Source organism: Lycorma delicatula, chromosome 1 (genome assembly GCF_047948215.1).
Source record: "Lycorma delicatula isolate Av1 chromosome 1, ASM4794821v1, whole genome shotgun sequence".
Taxonomy (NCBI): Eukaryota; Metazoa; Arthropoda; class Insecta; order Hemiptera; family Fulgoridae; genus Lycorma; species Lycorma delicatula.
In genome coordinates this window covers 82,328,207-82,348,548 of record NC_134455.1, presented here as the reverse complement: position 1 = coordinate 82,348,548, position 20,342 = coordinate 82,328,207, and the positions used below count along the sequence as shown (strand labels likewise).

Genomic DNA, 20,342 nt, shown 5'->3' with positions numbered 1-20,342 from the left:
CTTCAGAGGATGAATGAGGATGATATGCATGAGTGTAAATGAGGTGTAGTCTTGTACATTCTCAGTTCGACTATTCCTGAGATATGTGGTTAATTGAAACCCAACCACCAAAGAACACCGGTATCCACGATCTAGTATTCAAATCCATGTAAAAATAACTGGCTTTACTAGGACTTGAACGCTGGAACTCTCGGCTTCCAAATCAGCTGATTTGGGAAGACGCGTTCACCACTAGACCAACCCGGTGGATTTAACTGGTTTGGCAACTCTACAAGATTCCCTATCTAGTGCCAGTCGTTTCATTTCGGTATACCCCCTATATCCTACATCCCTAACAATTTGTTTTACATATTCCAAACATTGCCTGCCTGCACGATTTTTCCTGTCACTCCAATATCAAAACGACTATTCCAAGGTGCCTTAATATGTGGCCTATAAGTCTGTCTCTTCATTTAGCTATATTTTCCAAATGCTTCTTTTTTCATCAATTTGCTGCAACATCTCTTCATTTTTTACTTTATCCACCCATCTGATTTTTAACATTCTTTTATAGTACCACATTCCAAAAGCTTCTAATCTTCTAATCTTTTCTTCTCAGGTACACCGATCGTCCAAGTTTCACTTCCATATAAAGCGACACTCCAAACATATACTTTCAAAAATGTTTTCCTGATATTTAAATTAATTTTTGATGTAAGAAAATTATATTTTTGACTGAAAGCTCATTTTCACCTGTGCTATTTAGTGTTTTAAATTGCTCCTTCTTTGTCCATATTTAGTAATTCTACTTTCCAAATAACAAAATTCTTCTACCTCCATAATCTTTTCTCATCCTATTTTTATATTCAGTGGTTCATGTACATTATTTCTACTACATTTCATTACTTCATTTTGTTCTTGTTTATTTTCATGTAGTAGTTCTTGAGTAGGATTTCATCCATGCCATTCATTATTCCTTCTAAATCTTTTTTACTCTCAGCTAGAATTGCTAAATCATCAGTAAATTGTAGGATCATTATCTTTTCCCCTTACACTGTTACTCTGGATTTAAACTATTCTTGAACATCATTTACAGCTAGTTCAATAAAAAGATTAAAAAGTAATGGGGATAGGGAAGATCCTTGTTGGACTCCCTTTTTTATTACTGCTTCTTTCTTATTTTCTTCAGTTATTACTGTTGCAGTTTGGTTCCTGTAAATGTTAGCAATTATTCTTGAACCCTGAATTTTTTTAAATGCTGAACATTTTATTCTAGTCTACATTATCAAATGCCTTTTCTAAGCCTACAAGTGCTATGTATGTTGGTTTGTTTTTCTTTAATCTTCCTTCTACTATTAATCTGAGTGTTAAAATTGCTTCCCTAGCCCCTATACTTTTCCTGAAACCAAATTAATCTTCTCCTAACATTTCTTTCACTCTCCTCTCAATTCTTCTGTACAGAAGAAAATAACATTTTTTTGCATGATTAGCTAAGCTTATTATTATGTATTCTTTACATTTATCTGCTTCTGTTTTCTTTGGTATCATGACAATAACACTCTTTTTGAAGTCTGATGGAACTTCTCCTTTTTCCATAAATATTACACACCAGTTTGCATAATCTATCTATTAATTTCTCACCTGCACTGCATAGTAATTCTGCAGGCCTCCTGTCTATCCCATGAGCTTTCTCCCCTTCAAGTCCTTTAAATACCGTATTAAATTCAGATTTCAGTTTTGTATCTCCCTTTTCATCCTCTTCGATATCCTCTTCTTCCTCTATAACATCAGTTTCTAATTCATTTCTTCCATATAACTCTTCAATGTACCCCACACACTTTTCAACCTATTCTTTCATATTACAAGTCGATGTACCATCTTTATTTAACACATTTGAGCCCTAGTATCAGAAAATAAAAATAGATGCAAACCCTAAAATTATTTTACAGTTATTTTTTTTACTGGAATTTATTTAATTTGATTGTAGTTTATTATGATCTTGGACATATTATAAATATATTTTAATAAGGAAGATGAACTGGATAAAAATATACAAGAAAATATGTCATCCTTATCAGTAATCAAAACCAATACCATGTCTACCATGACTATGTCAGAAACTGACCAATTGACCAGTTTAATTATGTAAACAAAACCACTGAAATCATATAATTTAATTAATATTAAAAATAATTCCCTCTTAAACTTTTTCTAACTTCTTATTTGAGTAATTATATAATTACAATTTAAATTTTGTTTGTTTTATTTATACTAGCAGAGATGCCAAATTTAGTTGTTTGGCACTAATCTCTTATGTAACAGTGTAATATCAGCAAAAAATGTATCTGCTCCAATTGAGTTTAATAATCTGTAGTATAAAAATATATAATTAATTACTGAGATAAGGTTAACTGATTGTGTAAATTTATTGGTAAATTTATTTAGATATCTGGAAAATATTATATTTGATAAAAGTTACTAAAAGTAAAAAAAAGGTATTAATGATTTTAATATTAGAAGTAATGGATTGTTGAGTATTAATATTCATAAAAATTTTTATATTACATTTAAAAAATTAGTATTCGCTAAAAAAAAAAAAATAAAACTGTGATAAAAGAAAATAGTTTTGAGAACTGTCATCTAACCAATCATTTCTGAGTACTCTTTGCAGGCTATTTTTTTAATTGTTGCCACTGAAAAACAAGTCAGAAAATGAAAAAAAATTCAAATGTTCATATTGTTATATTAAATTATTTTTCTTAACTGTTTGTTATCCTACTTCATATATAAAAAATATTATATGGACACCACATGACTTCCTTGTACGCCTATGAAATTACATGCACACATTTTTTTTAAATGAAAAGAACATAAAATTTTATTTCACTAATAACTTCTGATTTATTTTCATATTTTCTTTGTTGTTGTTATTACTGAATTATTATTTATTGTAAAAAAAATGTTATAATCAGAGGTTAATAATTATTAATAAATCAGTATATTTAAATTTAAAAAAAAAAAGTTAAAAAAAGGAAATAAAGTTGGATTTGAACCGGTGTGCCTTCCCCTTCTCTGGAACCAATGAAAATAAGTACACTTATGATATATTGTTGAAAAGCGCTCAATGAGAGCTTATTACTGCAGTTAAGAAAAAGTCCAAAATCTAAATTTTTTTGGATTTTGGACATTTTTGGTCAAGCCGATTGCAATCAAAAGGGGAGGTACACAACTAGATGTTACAACAGTCCTAAATCTATCTAGATGGTCAAAATGGGTATTTCCATTGATATCTGAAAATCAAAATTTTACACATTTATACTACTTCCTTGTACAAGGAAGTAAAAAATGTCAATTTTATTGGGGAAAAAATAGTGTGAATTTTATCAGTCATTTCTCATCCTTTTGGAATGCATTTGCCTAATAAGCAATATTTCAATATTATAACCACAAGAATTATCTAAATGGACTCTTGATATGAAGCTCTTGCTCTAGATGATTACTATTCCAAGATAGTAATTTCTTACTTTTTCATAAAGTTACAGGTCTTATTTATTGATTTTGGCATTGGGGTTAGTAAACATCTCTAGCTGACATACTTAATACTGAGTTTTAATTACGAAAATGAAAGCTTTTCTACTGAAACTCACCTGGCTGGCCTTATTCACTTAAGATAATAAAATGATGGATTGATGAAAAATTACATAATGCATTTTTATAGTATTATACAATTTTCTCTTAAAAAACAATAACACATTTTTAATTCTTAATATGGATAAAAATAATTTCAGTATTTTTAATTTGTTTATCTTTATATTTATATAGTAGCAGTCATCCTAATGTATGATCCAAATCACTAACAAAAAATAACACAATAATTGTTAAGAACAATAAGCTCCTACGATAGGGTTAATAGGGAAAACAAAGGATAAAATTGTTTCTCATTATCTTCTTCATTGAACTGATTATACCATTGAAAGTCAATATGGTAAGATTACAAAAAAGTAGGTGTTACTACAGGACTGGCTATAGAATGAAATACATTGCTTAATTCGTAAGAGCAAGCAACCCGGACTGGTACTTTTACACATTAATCAGATGCTTTATATGCCATAGCCATAAGAAAGATTATAACAAACGGTGTAAAGCAACAAAAATAATGTACATTCGTTTTATCAAGGAACTATGTGTCATTCATCCCATAAAATATACAACACAACAGTAAACAGAATGTACAAATAAAAAATATATTTATTAATAATTATTAGAATGTACGGTATTTCCTTAGACATTGCAGAGACTTATCAGTATCATGAAAAATGTAGGTTCTGTAAACTGACTTATGAAAGAACTTTGATAATAATTAAATAAGTTTTCACATATTAGCATTTTTTAAAACATTTTTCTTAAAATCTTTTGTCTGTGTGTTCATAAACTAAAATAAAAATAAGAAGATACAATATAAAATAATGAAACCATTAGTTTTCTTTTTATTTATCCATAAGTACATTCTTTAATATTATTAGTAGGAACACCAATTATGAGAAGACTGATCTAAGAATTCTTTTTGAAATTATTTATACAAATAATCTGTTCATTTCTTTAAGAATAGTATAAATTCTATTTTTTTATGTTTATTAATATAGTGTAACGATTACAGTTTTTAAATCTAATTAAACAGTTATTCATTACTTTCAGTAACTAATTAATAATGCAGTTAGAAATTGTTAATAAATTTACAACAGTTTAAACAGTTGGTCATAAACACATCAGAAGGCTGTGTTATTTCATTATATTTTCTATCTAGGATTATGATTCCAGTTTTTAAATACATTTCACCTGATATTTAAATCAAGTTGACACATAAGGTCTTCTCAGTTTATTGCCACTAACTAAAAAAAAATATTTTAAAGCACTTGAAAGAAGTTGTTGACTGATAGAACCAATAAGAACGAGCAAAAAATTATAAGGAAAGCCATAGGATCTCAGCTTGTTTAATTAGGTAGATCAGGGCTGTAGTTTTTCTTTTTGTAGATGGGTCAGTAGAAATGTAAATAATCATTAAAATTGTAAAATATTAAACATTCACTTTCAAATTAATGGAAAATTCTCTTAAGGTTTTTTGGAGCTTATTCTCAGCACCTTTTTTACTGGAGTAATCCTAGTAATACTGATGTTCATGATATATAAAGGAAACTCCTTAAGTATATAATCAAATATAATCAGTTTAATTAATTATATCAAATAAATCTAATATGGTGTGCCTAATATGAATTAAAATAAATTTAATACAAATATTACTTCTTATATTCTATTAGATTTATAAATTATATAATTTGAATACATAATTAATGATTTTCATAAACTTCTTAACATAGTTTCATTAAAAATAGTGCTTTAAATAATACATTGTAGAAAATGTTGTCAATTAGCTCTTTGATAAGGAATTTGGAAAAATGAGTTTCACTAATCTGAAAACAAGCCGTTCATTTACATTCATAATTTTTAATATGTAACATTAACACATGATGACTGTCCTCATAAAAAATAACAGTGAGTTCTATTCTATTAGGAAATCTTTTATTCCATGTTTTTAAAATGATATAGTTCAAATAATTGGAGACATTTCACAGGCATATTAGTATAATGAGGTGAGCTTACATTAATCTATAAACTAAGCTGAAATTCTGAAGCACTTCTTCAGCATATCTTTAATTAAAAACACCTTCAGCAGTCATAATCAGTATGGTTTTAAATGAATATTTCTGGTTGACAATGTCAACTTGAAAGCAATAATCAAACAATAATAAACACACACACACACATATATATATATATACATAAAACTCTCTATTCATAATAAATGCAGTAATTAGGCAGTTAAAGAAGTATAAAATGAATTTTAAACTTAGAAATTATTAAAGTAATTGTCATAAGATTATATAAAGTTATGCAGAAAAAGATCTGGAGTTCTGATTTATTCAAAGGCATAATGATTTATTCAATATGTATATGAGAAATTCAAGCATTCTGTTTTTCTGATACTTACTTTAACATAAAAACCAAATGAAAGCACTACATTTGATGTGTTTAAAGAAAGATTACTTTTAGTTCAGTGTATTCTTTTTAATTTTATTGCCAATCCAGCATTCATCATATCAGGCAATCATTTCCAGAAAAATTATGACTAAGTTGAAATAAACTAAATGAAGCAAACTAAATGAAATAAAAATTGTAGCATTCAATAGAGAATTAATTTAAATAAAGTTATTTATTTATTTATTTATATAATAACAACAGGGCTTACGTCCACTTTCAGTTACCGATATTTGATCAGCAACTGTAATCCATTAATGCATTAATCCATTAATATGATGCAGAAATACTTAATACTTTTTTTATAGTTTTTGTACCTGAATTTTGTAATGTGCAAAATATGCTATGTCTGATCGGGATTTGAACCTCAGATCTCTGGATGAAAAGCCGAGACACTACCACTTTCCCATGTAGATTGACGAAGTTATTATAATAACAAAGATAGTCAATCAATAAGAAATATTAGATTTTTAGGTAAAATAAGTACGATTAATTTTTATTCATGCTTTATAATACATGCAGAAATACAGCCTTACATTAATTTTTCTTACCAATAGTTATCATTAAAACTCAATTGTAAAACACATTTTATTGAATTAAAAAATGTTTTTTTTTTTTATGATTGGTACCATGTTAATATAATAATACTTAGAAAAATTTTAAGTAAAGTTTGTGAAATAATATTATATTTACAAGTTTTTTGTGTTTTTTTAAAAATATATTTTGCTCATATTGTAAACACATAATATAAATATTTTTATACAATAAATATGTAATAATAAATAAATAAATAAATAAATTAATTAAATAATAATCTATACAATAATGTACATGAACTTATATATATGTATATATATAAGTTAGTTAATAGACTATTTTTTTTTACAGTATATGAGATAAGACAGTTTTTTCTATTAATCTCTCTAATTATTCTACATGGTCAATAATTGATTTAACCATAGCTTTAACAGCAGCAAATGTTTCTCTTCCAGTGGGTATTATTTGTGATGATGGAAGTAGAAAACCATACCTTCCTTTGTCTCTTAATTCAACTGTGTAACTGTATTTAATTCCTGCTTTACCCTTGGCCCAGTCATCAGAACTACCTGGAAATAAAATAAATAATTAATTGTCAAGTTGTAATAATATTATTTTTTAATGAATAATAAGTTATGCTGATATGTTGTGATATGTTCATTTTTTATAGTAACAATAATTTATTTACCATATTAAGTTTTTTAGTGTTTACTTGTTAGATAAATTGCATTGAATTCAAACCCACGTATATACAATAATATCACATACAGTATTAATACCTGGTACAACAGACTGCAGTCATTGCAAAATTATATCTGAATATGCTTATTATAATGAAATAAGGTTGTATATTATGTCTACAACCTTTATATAATTCATGAATAATAGTTGAAGCAGTTTATTAAAGTGCTCCATTTAGTTTGAATTTTTTTCTGGGGTTGATTAATAAAATTCACCACAGAATTTTAAAGCTTGTATGTGGGTATATGGAAATGAAAATTTTGTAGCATATGAAAAATGGCTTGCCTAACCGGGATTCAAATCCGGGACCTCCGACTGAATTAAAGGCCAAGATCTACCACTCCACCAGACAGACTGGAAAATTCTTGGAACTATGCATCGTACAAATTCAACAAGTCATTTCTGACTTGTTGAATTTGGTACCTTCTATCTGTTTACTTTTTTTATCTAGTCTTAATTTCATTAATTTACTTTTTATTCTTCTGACAATTTTTTGTTTTTGCTTTCATTAATTTCTGCTTTATTTTACTATCATGAACTTTTTAGGCTTATTTTAAAGTCTTATTATTTACATAACCAATTTTCTTAGAGTTATGTTATGTTATATTTATAATATTATATACTAATTAATTACTTATTCTAATAAATTAGATTAAGGCATAAATTAGCGTAGATTCACTAAATTGGAATGAATTCAATAATGCTGAAAGCAATTCCAATACAAATTTCCAATAATAAGAATACTAGTGTGAGAGATATCTCATGGTAATAATTGCATCATTGAACAAACATGTTTAATATTTTTATGTAGTTTTAGAAATCCTGACTGTCCATAGAATAGATCTAAATTTTTTTGACAGGTGTGTTTATATATATAAAATGGGTTTATTTAAAGAATAATTACATTTATGACAGACAATACAACTAATTTATAATAAAAGACCTTGGTTGATAACAAGATCATCTACTCTGTAGGGAGGCAATGAACGTGCATTTTCAGAATGAGATGATCGCATTTTTGGGATGAGGTGGATGAAACTTACATCCCCTTCATGACATTAGGCGGTATCTCAAAAATTTAAAAAATGGGACCAATGGTCATTTTTTTTTTTTTTTGCTTGATGATATCGCCACTAAGCTTGAAACTTTTGCGTGGGATATGGAAATGTAGCGTATGAAAAATGCCGTGCCTGACCTGGATTCGAACCCAAGACCTCCAGATGAAAGGCTGAGATGCTACTACTTATGCTACAGACACTGGCATTTGATATATCATTTTAAAGAGCTCGATGTTAAGAAAAATGATACAATTAAAACTAAATTCTGTTCGCCCAGTCCAAAATGGCGGCCAACAGTGTGTTTGTTTCAGATAGTTAGAACTGCGATTGTATGCTTCCCTTTAATTTTTTTGTTATTTGAATTATTCCAATTCTCTCATTTTAAAAATCTTCTCCAATAAGAGAGGCTAACTCAGCAAGCCCCAATTTAGAGTATTCAGCCTTCTGAAGGGGGAGGGGAGCAGGGGTTGCTTAAAAGTTTTAAATGGGACATGTGGTCATGAGATGGCTTGTTTGGTCTTGAGTGGTCTTGAGACCTTTGCAAGACAAGTAAAATGGTATCAAAATAAATAAATTCTGACTATTTAAACCAAAATAGCGACCACAAGCATCATTATGGTTATTAAAAATTGAAAAATTTATTATTAGATTTTTTTCAAATACTTCTTTTAATTAAACTTACAATCTCGAATTGAAAAATAATAAAATAATAATTTACTCATTTTTTAGCATTAAAATTTTTATTTCATAAGGTACTTTTAAGAAAGTAATTTTTTTTTCATAAGGTTGCATTGTCAGCAGCTGATCAACGATTACACAAAGGTAAGTTACATTTTTCAAAAATAATATTCATTGTTGTTTTTGTGATAAGTGGTTAACGTATGTTGATGTGTAACTGTATTAGTGTTATTTTGGATGAAGTTTTGGGTTTTTTTGCTAGTAAACTTAAAAAAGTTTAAATTATAATGGTCAAAAAATAAAAAAAGGTTAAAGAAATCAAAGTTTAAAAAAAACTTAATCTAGATTAAAAAAAGTTTAATCCTGTAGTGGTAATGCCATTTCCCCACACATAAATGGTAATGCGAATTCTCCCAGACTACTCTAGGGAAGGTACATGAAAACAATGTAAAAATGAAGTATAACTTTATTTTGAATACGTGCACTATAGAGAATACAATGTTTTACATACATTTTAATAGTTTTAGTCTTTTTTATACATTTTGGCACACTCCAAAATACACGCACAATACACGCAATGCTCCTCGATGCTCCATGCAAATGTGCTTCTTACATTTTATACCCTGGAATCAAGTCATTCTTATCTTTCTAGCTGAGCAAATTGCACAAATCTTTCTTGTTCCTGCTTCTTTAATATTTTCTGGCTGAGAAGTTAATGGACCAGCAACATCTTCTTTTGTGTTTCATATTTCTGGATAGGTTTGTCATCTTTTGTCTTTCCTGAATATGTACTGTTCTAAGTTCTACATAGATTTCCTTTGCGAACACCCTTCTTGTCATTGGTTTTATCTTCCTTGAGACTGCTTGATGTTTCTTGGTTTGTAAATTGTAATATCTGTTGTAAAATATTATCATTTAAAAATAAGGTAAATGCTGCTATTGGTCTTGTTACTCTCGTTCCTTCATTTTTGGGCTTCTGGGTAAAATTAACTACATTTTGAGCTGGTGAGCATGTTCTTGAAGGCTCTGGAGGTTTGGCTGACCACTTATGATGATTTTTACCTCTCAAATTAGTTCTTGGGACTTTGCAATGTTTGGATAGTGGCCTGTTCAATTTCAGTTGACTGGACATCGTCACTTTCACTGTTACTCTCATGATAATTTGGGTGTACTATATTTGTTGGCCTACCTTGAAAATTGGTTATTTCTTCATTGGAGGGATTGTAGTCAAAGTCAATATCAGTATTGTCAGCTTCAGTATCTGTATTGTGATGAGAAACTTCATCCTCTTCCTCTCCTTCACCAACCATTTCATCATAATCATTCTCTTGTTTTTCATTGTCATCCCTTTCTAATTGAGATAGTACATAATTTATTTCAAAATTAGAGTTCTATATATCACCCATGATAACTTATATAATTTTTATATTCAGAACAATAAAAATCACTACACAACTAATAATATATATTTAAAAAAACAACTATTGAAATTTTGATAAACAGAGGAAAAATAATTTTTATGGCAATGTGTAGTCTGACAGATGACAAAGGGCTCACTGGACTCAACTATGCCTATTAAGAAATGTGGAATGCTGAATGATATTGTCCTTGACTAGAAAGTGTAAGGTACTGTTGGTGGGGTTGTGGTCATTACTCCCCTTCCATTCTTACATCGGTTTTTGAGGGACCGTTGTCTGAGAGCCTACGCATTACCATTCTTGAGTTAAACTGACTTAGAAACCTGGCTTTGTTTTTTAATTTAGTTAAAAAACCATAATTTGCAAAAAAAATTCTTGGGTAAAGAACAGTATTTTTTTTTCAATTCAAGAAAGAGTAGAAAAGTACTATTTTTATCTGGAGAAATAAAAACATACAGAGGAACAGCCAATGAATGCATTTAATGTGTGGCATCTTATTCGTACAATTTCCAGGATTACAGTCACAAATTTAATAGAAAAATTTCAACGCACTAGTAGTATTTAAGATAATAAAAAATCTGGTTGATCCAGTGCAGATGAAATTATTGAAGAAGGAATATCAGCAGAAGTTTCTGTTAATAATCAACAATTGGTAGAAGCGATTCATACAAGATTCAATTGGTACAAGAACTGTTTTTAGATTAGTTTGTTAGGATAGCTGAATTCAGTGAAGTTTTGACACAGCGATTAACAGCAAGAGCTATTTCTTGCTACAACATGTTATTCACTGATGAAGCCTCATCTTCTTTATATGGGGCTGTTGACAGACGTAACAATAGGTACTGGTCCCAAGAAAACTGGTATTGTGAAACTCATACCATCATCCAGAGCCAATAAACTTATACGACAGGTTTTAAGCTTGATTTCAACACAGCACTGCGTCTTGTCTTAGGCAAACCCTTGTGGTTGGTGCTATTGGATTAAACTTTTACAAAAGCACATTGAATATAACATCAAGTGTTCAAATTCAGTTAAAAATAACAATTTTTTTTGTTGAATTTTATTTTCAATCTTGGGCATCACAAAATAACTGTAATGGCTGACAATGTTTATTTCTCATCCAAAACGGGTTTAATAATGTATATCCTCGAGTGACTCATTTTTTCTTTAATAAAAGTAAACTTCTTTTTTTTTGTTAATTGAATATCATTAAAAAATTATAAAACATAAACTATTGCCTTAATTTGAAATAATTTCTACATCAAATGAAGTCAGTAAGGAAAAAAGTATAAAGGTTGAAAAAAACAAAAAAGGTTTCTTATTACATTCTATATTTTGTGAAAACTTCACAACCAAAAATTACAATATTCATTTCCTATATTGTTAAATCATTCTTGCACATTTTAGATTCATTTAGAAAAATAGTCTGACGATTCTACAGATTTAATCAGGTAAAAACATTTCTTTTTTGAATTACGGTGTTGTACTTAGCCAAATATTTGTCAAGGAATATCAACAGCTTCAATTGTTTCCCAAGAGAAGGATTTTTGACTTTCCAAATAGATTTTTATATTTCTATCTGCTGAGTCCCAAATATTTAATTTTTGGTTATAAAATTCTGTGTGTGTGTGTACATATCTATTTCACTGTTTATCTCAGATATTTTTTAACAAAAAATCATGAAATTTTTATGTTATTACTTGTGTATTAGGAAATTCATTTTAATAAATTAAAAAAAAATTGATGTCTAAAGGTGTTTATTTTGGAGGACTTCATATAAATTTTACTTTATTGAGTTTTTACCTAATCAAAGAGTATTATTATTGAAAATACAAATTAAATATTTTTGAAAAAGGACATAATAGAAGTTTATATGTATATTTTAGAGGGGGTTAAATTTTATTGTTCATTCTATTAACTTTAATTATTTTTATTTTTCTCTAAAAAGAAGTGGGTTAAACCTTTGCGTTCTTTCCTTCGTTATATTTTTTTCTTTTTTTTCAGGATGTTATAGTAGTAGTTATAGTATGTAATAGTTTTTCAACATTTATCGCAAGGACAATAATTAAAATTTTAAATCCTTTTTAAAAAGGCACTGTCTACTTCAAATTTTTTTTAAACATTGTTATGCAAGGTGTTAAATTTTATAAAGTTTTACTATGTAGTAGATCAATGTACAATGTATTTATTATCTTTTATCGCACACAAAATGTTGTAACAGTAACAAATTTTTTTTACTTCTTCATTTTAGAAGTAAAGTGATAGATTACTTTTCATGCTAATACTTGAAAACTTCAGTAACACAGTAGCCAGCTTGAAAAACTCTTTATTTCTGCTACAGTAAAATATTTAATAGAAGTAGTTTTTGGTTTATTATTGCAACACATTGCAATACATTTTTTTCTGGGTTCTAAAAAATTCTCCGGATAATTTTTGTGATTTATTAAATTAATCAATTGACCAAATTAATTAAATTCATATAATATATACCTGCAATTGGGTAGAGAAGAGAAGGAGATGTACCCAAATGAAATTCAGTTCCATACATTTTTTGCAGTGCATTAACTGCACGCCGACCCATATACATTAGTTCATCATAGTCCTTAACTCTAGCTCTGGTGTAACTCCAAGGAATAAGCCACATTTGCGAATAAGCATGTAGCGTCAAATATATTTTAAGTTGGTCCTTAATATCCATAATGAAATTTGATACGGCTCTTGTTTCTGGTTCGCTGAACGGTTGTATACCGGCATAAGTCTCTCTGCAGGGATTATCACTCGATCCGACTTCGCCCCAATGGAATGCCCAGTTCCGATTAAGATCAACTCCATAGCATCTAGACCCACCCGAGAAGAAAAATCTGAAAAGTCACATTCTTCAAAATCATTTACTTATACTAAAACTTAAGACTATAAACCTTCCCAAGTGCTTTTCAAATCATCTGTGAAATATTTTTTATAAAATTTAGCAACTTACCTTTGATCCATTAATCCACACATTAAAATATCAAACTGATTGTGGCAGTTATCTGTTCCAGTTCCAGTATTTAATAAGTAGATGAGTTAAGAGGGGTTGAATAAAAATATAACAAATTTGATTCATGAAATCCATGTCCACTGGTAACTAAGAATTAATGGTTACTTTTAATTATTATCACTTTATAATATTAATAATAATAATTAACTATAATATTAACTTGTGTTTTATGAATTTTATTTCCATGCACCTGAGGAAAATCTAATATTTTTTTTGCAAATGAAACCAGAAAACCAACAGTCATTTTTGTTCATGACTATTGTGACTTATTATTGTCTGTTAAAATATTTACTATAAAACCCATTTTAATATGATGTGATATTTGTTAAAAATATCTACAAGTGTAATGAAAAGTAATGGACACGTCTAGTTATTTGAGTAATGAATGAAGTAGATCGAGGTGAGTACCGTTTCTATCTAGTTGAATTTCTCCATGATAACATGCCTAGTTATATATTTTTATTACAGCTGAATTGGCTAAATAATACCATCATATCATTTAAGAAGGTATCGCGATTAAATTTGCAATATTGAAAGATTGTGTTAATTTGATAATTAATAAAATCGATTTTCAAAAATTTTGTATCGAAGGGTACCACAAATATTATCAAAAGAAAACAAAAAAGGAGAGTATAAAATTTAGTATAACACTTGTGTTGGTGTTACAAAAAAGAGGATGGATTCATTTTTAATTCTGATGGAGCAAATCCATTAATATCATCTTACAGAAATAAGCATGAAATATCATCTTCTATCATTCCCTAGATAAAAAAAAAAAAACTTAAAATGCTACGTTCAGCCAAGAAGATTGTTTGAATGTTTTTTTTTTAGGGGAATAATTAATTGATAATACACTTATCTGGCTAATTATTTGAAGCAGTGTTTTGAATTATGCTCGATATATTTTAAACTTTCAATCACCTAAGAGAACATATTTGTTTTTTTCAAAAATGAATGACCCCATAAGTGGTGCTTCAGTACAATGTTAAAAAATACTTCAAGCTAACAAGAAAAAAGATGTTCTTAAAAAAATTATATTTTACCTCTTGCGATTTGGTGCTTTGAGATTTCCAACTAATTCTTAATTAAATATGAAGATCGAGAAAATTTATTTTGTTGAAGATGATGACATAAGAAAGCAATACATTTTGGCCTATATTTTAAGAATATAGATGAATTGAACCTTCTAACTTAAGTACGGATAAAATAGTTTCATTATGATTCACAGGTAGATGTAATACTGCTAATTGCTTGGATAGAAATTCCATTATGATAACAATAGTAGTTCTGTTGTCCACAGTATGAATTTCTTCGTTGTTAGATGTCAAATTCTAATTAGTTTAATTTTTTTTTAAACAAAAATACTTTACTGTTTTGCATTGAGGCATCTTAATAAAAAGTTATGCTTTTCATAATTATTAAATATTTATTTTCCGTATTTTTACTCCTGTCTAAAATATATCATATCTTTGGGCTTCTTAAAAGAGTCAGAAAGATTTTTCAAAATATAAAAATAAGATACAAGATAACTGTTTGGCACCCTTAAATGTAATCATATAAATATTCTACTTTATTTTATTTATTAAATTTTTATGATAGGAGGAGGCAGACAAGTACAGAAAAGCATCTATATTTTGATAAATTATAATAAATGTTCATCTAATTTAATCTCAATTATTTAATAAATAAATAAACTGGCGTTCAGTTAATTAAAACTTTTAACTTTTCCAGTAGCTTATATTTTTTTTTAATATAAAACTTTACTGAAGGTAATGGTCATTTATTCTTAGAAAATAACAATATCCATCTATATCAAACTGCACAAAAAAAAACTGTTTTTATATTACACAAAATACTTTTTACAAGAAAGTCACATTATAATTTTTTTGCCATTTTTAATAAATTATCAATCCATTTAAAAGGTTTACACATTTGTAATACAATTTTAATAATATTTAGACAAATAATTTTCATTAACACCTCTGGATTGTTATTTATTTTTAAGTTATTTTAATTATTAATTATCTTAAAAAATGTAATTTTTATATTATTTAATTAAATGTTTTAAATTATTAATGTATGCTCTTTAATTATTAATGTTTGCACTTTATTTAATTTATTTTTTGTTATAAGTTTTAGCATGGTTTCTTTCCACTTATCTAAATGCTGGGGCAATTCTTGTTTTCTGTCTATGGATTAGCATAAAATATACACACTTTTGATGTGATTTGTATAATTTATTATTAACCAATCGGAATAAAATATTTATTTTTTAATAGGTTACATGAATTTTTCATTATTGGAGAGCAAAAACATGTTACACATTGGGAGAAATGAATATATTATAATCTTAATTATTTCAAAAAATATACACATTATTTAAATTAAAAAATTAAAAACTGGGAGAGTTTTTTTTTTACTAAAGTGCAAAATCTAGGATTGTTGTATGGTCTGAAATATAGAAAGATCAGTTTATCAAGCCACTTCTTTGAAAAATTACTGAAAAGAAAAATAACTAGATTTGCTATAAAATTACTTAATAGATTTTATATATGATTTTTTGAAACATCACCACATTTTTCTAATTGTGAAGGATTTTCTAAGTAGAAAATAGTTTGGACACATCGGTCTTGCAAAATGAACACTCAATCACTGAAATTTTTGTCATAACAGTAAATATTTTATTCACATCAGTACATATACATTATGTATATATACCTGTGTGTCCTGTGTATCAGGAATGGGTAGATGTACTATTTCTGGGATTAATAAAGAATGTAAAAAAGGTAAGCAATCTATAGATTATTTTTTTGTGAAGCCATTTGAAGTTTGTTGTCTCCCAAACATGCCTACGAAATATTCTAAAACCTAATGAAAGAATTACAAAGAAATGCATTAAAAATAAACTGTAAATGATGTAATTCAGGAATGATGAAGTTACAAAATTAAAATGTGTTTACTTGTTGAAAGGAGTAGTAAACAGAAGTAAAACGTTTTTAAATAATAAAATATAACTATTATTATTGTTATTTCTTTTACCGTCTATTCATGGCTACGATCCATTCATGACTATTGGCTGCAATGCTTAATAATATAGCCAGTACAAAGCACCCACATAAACTGTCAAGTTATGTCGCATAACACACTTACAAATAATGATCACACATCATTTCTGTTTACACACGTCCACATTTCTATTAAAAAAAAAAAATTGATTCAGTGCAACAGGACAGGAGATTTCAATCCAGGATGACGGACAAAAATTTCAAATACATCATAAGTAGTAATTTTGCTACTATATAGATCTGCACTGTTTCTATCTCTAAGTATTCCTCAGTTTTGAAATATGAAGCCACTTCTATACTTTAATATGACTGCATAATTTGTATTCAACTATATATATATTTTTTTAAATTTACATTACTCTACTCTTTTATAGTTTATATAATTTTATTATATTTAACAAAAATGTATAACCTTATCAACTGGGGGAAGAGAGATGACTTATCCAATGTTCAGAGGAAGGTACAAAAGAACAGTATAGAAGATCCTTTATATAGATTTGAATACTAGATCATGGATACCGGTGTTCTTTGGTGGTTGGGTTTCAATTAACCACACATCTCAGGAATGATCGACCTGAGACTATACAAGATTCTATACTCATTTACATTCATACATACTTCTCTCATTCATCCTCTAAAGGAATACCTTACAGTGGTTCCAAAGGCTAAACAAAAAAAAAGAGAGAAGATCCTTAGTGTAATGCACACTATCTAACCAGAAACAGGAAGGGGAATAATTTGAAACAAACTACCTTAAACCATTGTTGAATTAGTTGTATATCTTAAACTAATCCAGTAATAGTGCTTATAGTGAGTATATCTTATAATCCAACACCAAGTGCTTCATATAACTTTATTTATTTTTATTATAATTTCTTTCTTCTATTATTTCTTTTTAAACACTTTAATTGATTTATGTCACGTATAATTTAAAAAATATCTTTTTGAAGAAATTCATCAAAAATAAAAACTAATCAATATAATTAAAATCAATTCTTAACTGCCACATAACTTCATGCCTTTAAGTCTATTTTTAAAAATGGATAGCCTTTGGTCAAAAATGTCTACATCCGTGCATTTTTTGACCTTGTTTAAATTCAATACATCTTGCAATAAGGCGACAATGTATCTCACCTTTGATTTACGAATAACTTGTCCCTCCAACTAATTACATAAGGCACTCTTACTCCCACTACAGAAACATCAATATCCATAAGTCTGTGCAGCTGCCTTGTAAGTAAACATTACATCATGAAGGCACCTCTTCCTCCAAGAGCTTTTAAACCAAGTAATTCACATTGTTCTTCATATGCTTGTCCTCTGTTACATAAACCTTGCAGGTGAAATTTGAATAGGAATTTTTTTTTAACTCTTTTATCTTCTGGTGTTATTAGCTTTATTATTATAATTTCAGATCATTCTGACCAATATTCTAAAACTGCTCTAACCATGTTTTGGTACAGCATCAAGATGGGCATCAATTCGCTGAAAGTGCCAGTTCATCCAAAGAAGCAGTCCAAGATTTCACTTTAGATGTTAACTCCTCTACATGGTGGCTATACAAGGCAGCTTCATATCCAAAATAACTCCCAGATCATGAACTTTCTCCACATGATGAATTACCATATCAAGAATTAAATAGCAGTACTTAACCATTAAAGTTTTCCTGACGTAAGGGATCACAACTGTTTTGTCCAAATTAATATAATTTCATTACATTTGGACCATACAGAAGTTTTATCAATATCCTTTTGAAGGGCTAAAAACTCCTATTAATTTTAGAATATAATTTGATATCATCAGCAAACATTAAAACATTTGACTCAACACCTTTCCCAATGTCATTAACATACAATATAAATAATAGAGGACCAAGAATAGATCTTGAGGAATGCCAGACATTGTAATCTATTCACTTGAGATTTTATTTGATACTTTGCCTTGAAAAATTCTATTTGTCAGGTAAGCTTTTATCCATTGTAACATTTTACCTTGAAAACCATATAGTTTTAACTTACAAATAAGTAACGTCAATGGGAACAGAGTCGAAGGCCTTAAAAAAATCAAAGTATATTGCGTCAACCTGTCCCTGATTTTATACTTCTGGCACCACATAGGACAGCATATCATTTAAATTTATGGCTGTGGATCTTCTTGGCATAAAATCATGCAACCGAAAATCTATGTATTTTTCTACATTGACATAAATTTGTGTAGAATTATCTCTCCAAAACCTTAGAAATTGTATTTAATACAGAAACAGGTCTATAATAGCATATTTCAAGCAAGTTGTTCTTATTTGGAATCGGTGATGCCAGAGCTTTCTCCCAATATTCTGGAAAAGTTGCAGATCGCAAACTAAAATGGCCAAGGTCAAGACTGATGCTATTAGTTCGACCCATATCTCACTAGCGTGTTCATTTAAAGACCTTTTACTCACTACAGGCTTTACAATTGATTGGTAATATTTACTAAATTCTTTACTTATTATTTTATCATCTGTTACAACACTATTTCCAATCTTAAGAGAACGAATCCCGTCAGATTCCTTCATGAACGATTTGTTGGATCTAAACAAATTAGCAGGTTTTATCTTCAGTTCATTCTCAATGTTCAATACTCTAGACTAAGTAACCTGTCTAAGCAGGGATTTGGCTTCTCTTGTAAGCTTGACAAAATCATTATAACCTTCATCACACCCAGTCTTCTAAAATTTCCTACAAGCAGCCCTTTTCATTTTGAGACGTCCTATGAGTGCTCGTGAGAACCAATTAGGAAAACACTTTGGGCTTGTTTACAGGCAAAACCCTTCCTGTTTATATGCACAAACTGAGTAATTTCAGATTCTAAAATCTGAGTAAAGTAACTAGCTGCTTCTTCACTGTTGAAGGAAGTACAGACCAAGCTGCAGTCTGTCTCTCCAATAGCGTCACACAGGTCAAGATAGTCACCTATGGCATAATTAAGTGCTTGTCTATCTACGAATGAAGATGTTAACTCATCAATTATTACCTGCAACTCAAGGTCGTCGTGTGGCCGATTGGGATGAAGAGATAATCAATTTTCAACCCCATATTTATGTTAGAGTTTGATATAATCAGATCTAAGATTGACTTCCTGCCCTGAGGAAGATGGAAATTATATTGCCACATGTTTAGATCACCGATGAACTCAAAAAGAGCCTCAGTTCTTCCTAGCGTAAAAACATGCATGCTCATTAAATGTACAATCATCCCAATTTATTCCAGGAATATTATATTAAACTATAATCTCTGGTATCTAACCTTTGTTGCCAAACAATCTAAAATACTTAATTAAAACATCGGGGCGTGATTCTGGACTGAAGTAATGATTTTCAATTAAAATCTTTAAACTATCCTTCATTGGCAGCTGAATCCATAAACATTCATTTGTAAACTCTAGGTCATCCATCCTCTAGCACAGGAGCCGATTATTTACAGTAATCAGAACGTCTCCATCTCTAGTAATTCCAGTTTCATAATGTTTATAATAACCCATTTATCTGTAAAATAATCTTCATTTATAAAATATTCATTAAACGCCCTATGTCACTGATTGCAATAACATCACGAGCTGTGCCAGCCACAGTTGCAGAAAGTCTGCCTTTGTCCTCAAGTCTCGAACATATTGATAAATAATACTTAATGTTGTAAGGCCCATTTCTGTTCTTTGTTTGTAACTTTCTCTGCTTGCTTCTTCAAAATTATCTACATTC

At 28.7% G+C, this 20,342-nt stretch overlaps 1 protein-coding gene across 1 annotated transcript in view; it reads right to left on the bottom strand.

The window, feature by feature from the left end:
• Positions 1 to 6,999: 6,999 nt before the first annotated feature.
• The window catches only part of LOC142317546 (carboxypeptidase B-like), a 129,294-nt gene continuing 115,951 nt past the window's right edge, over positions 7,000 to 20,342 (bottom strand). The window contains exons 7-8 of the mRNA XM_075354105.1: positions 12,995 to 13,365; positions 7,000 to 7,178 (exon numbers count right to left, since the gene is read on the bottom strand). Coding sequence (XP_075210220.1) covers positions 7,000 to 7,178; positions 12,995 to 13,365 — 550 coding nt within the window. The remainder of the gene's footprint in view (positions 7,179 to 12,994; positions 13,366 to 20,342) is intronic.